Here is a 674-nt window from a genome sequence, read left to right on the forward strand (position 1 = left end):
CAGCAGCAGCAGCAGCAGCAGCAGCAGCAGCAGAAGCAGAAGGAGAAGGAGTGATGGGAATTGCAGCAGGAGGAGTGATGGTTGCAGAAACAGAAACAAAAACAACAATTTTGCCGCCGCAGCAGCAGCAGCAGCAAAAGCAGCAGCAGCAGCAGCAGCAGCAGCAGGATACAACTCAACAGCAGATACAGCAGCAACAAGTGCAGCAGCAGCAGCAGCAGCAGCAACAGCAGCAAGTGGAACAGCAGCAGAGAAAACAGCAACAAATGCAAATAAAAAAAAACGATAGAAAACAAATAAACAACGCAAAGACAAAGACAAAGATAAGTATATAAAAAACAAAGACAAAATAAAAATAAAATAAAATAAAATAAAATAAAATAAAATAAAATAAAATAAAATAAAATAAAATAAAATAAAATAACATTAAAAAAGATAGAGACAACAAAGAAATATATTATCGACTTCATCAGCAATAATAAACAAAAAACAAAAAAAACAAAAAGACAAGGGAACAAATATAAAAACAAACAGAAAAAGAAAAACAAAAAAAAACAAAACAAAAAAACAAAACAAAAAATAAAAACAAAAAACAAAGAAGACAGCAACAAAAAAAGAAAGAAGCAGAAGAGAAAAAGGACAAAGACAAAGACAAAAAAAAAAAAAAAAAAAAA

General features: G+C 31.9%; 1 protein-coding gene across 1 annotated transcript; it reads left to right on the forward strand.

The window, feature by feature from the left end:
* Window positions 1–53: 53 nt before the first annotated feature.
* EMH_0040690 (uncharacterized protein) lies at window positions 54–335 on the forward strand (the record flags this gene model as incomplete). Its single annotated transcript, XM_013495534.1, has 1 exon — window positions 54–335. The coding sequence occupies one exon, from the start codon at window positions 54–56 to the stop codon at window positions 333–335; it is 282 nt and encodes a 93-aa protein (XP_013350988.1).
* Between the last annotated feature and the right edge of the window lie 339 nt (window positions 336–674).

Source organism: Eimeria mitis, genomic scaffold (genome assembly GCF_000499745.2).
Source record: "Eimeria mitis Houghton genomic scaffold, Emh_scaff1623, whole genome shotgun sequence".
Taxonomy (NCBI): Eukaryota; Apicomplexa; class Conoidasida; order Eucoccidiorida; family Eimeriidae; genus Eimeria; species Eimeria mitis.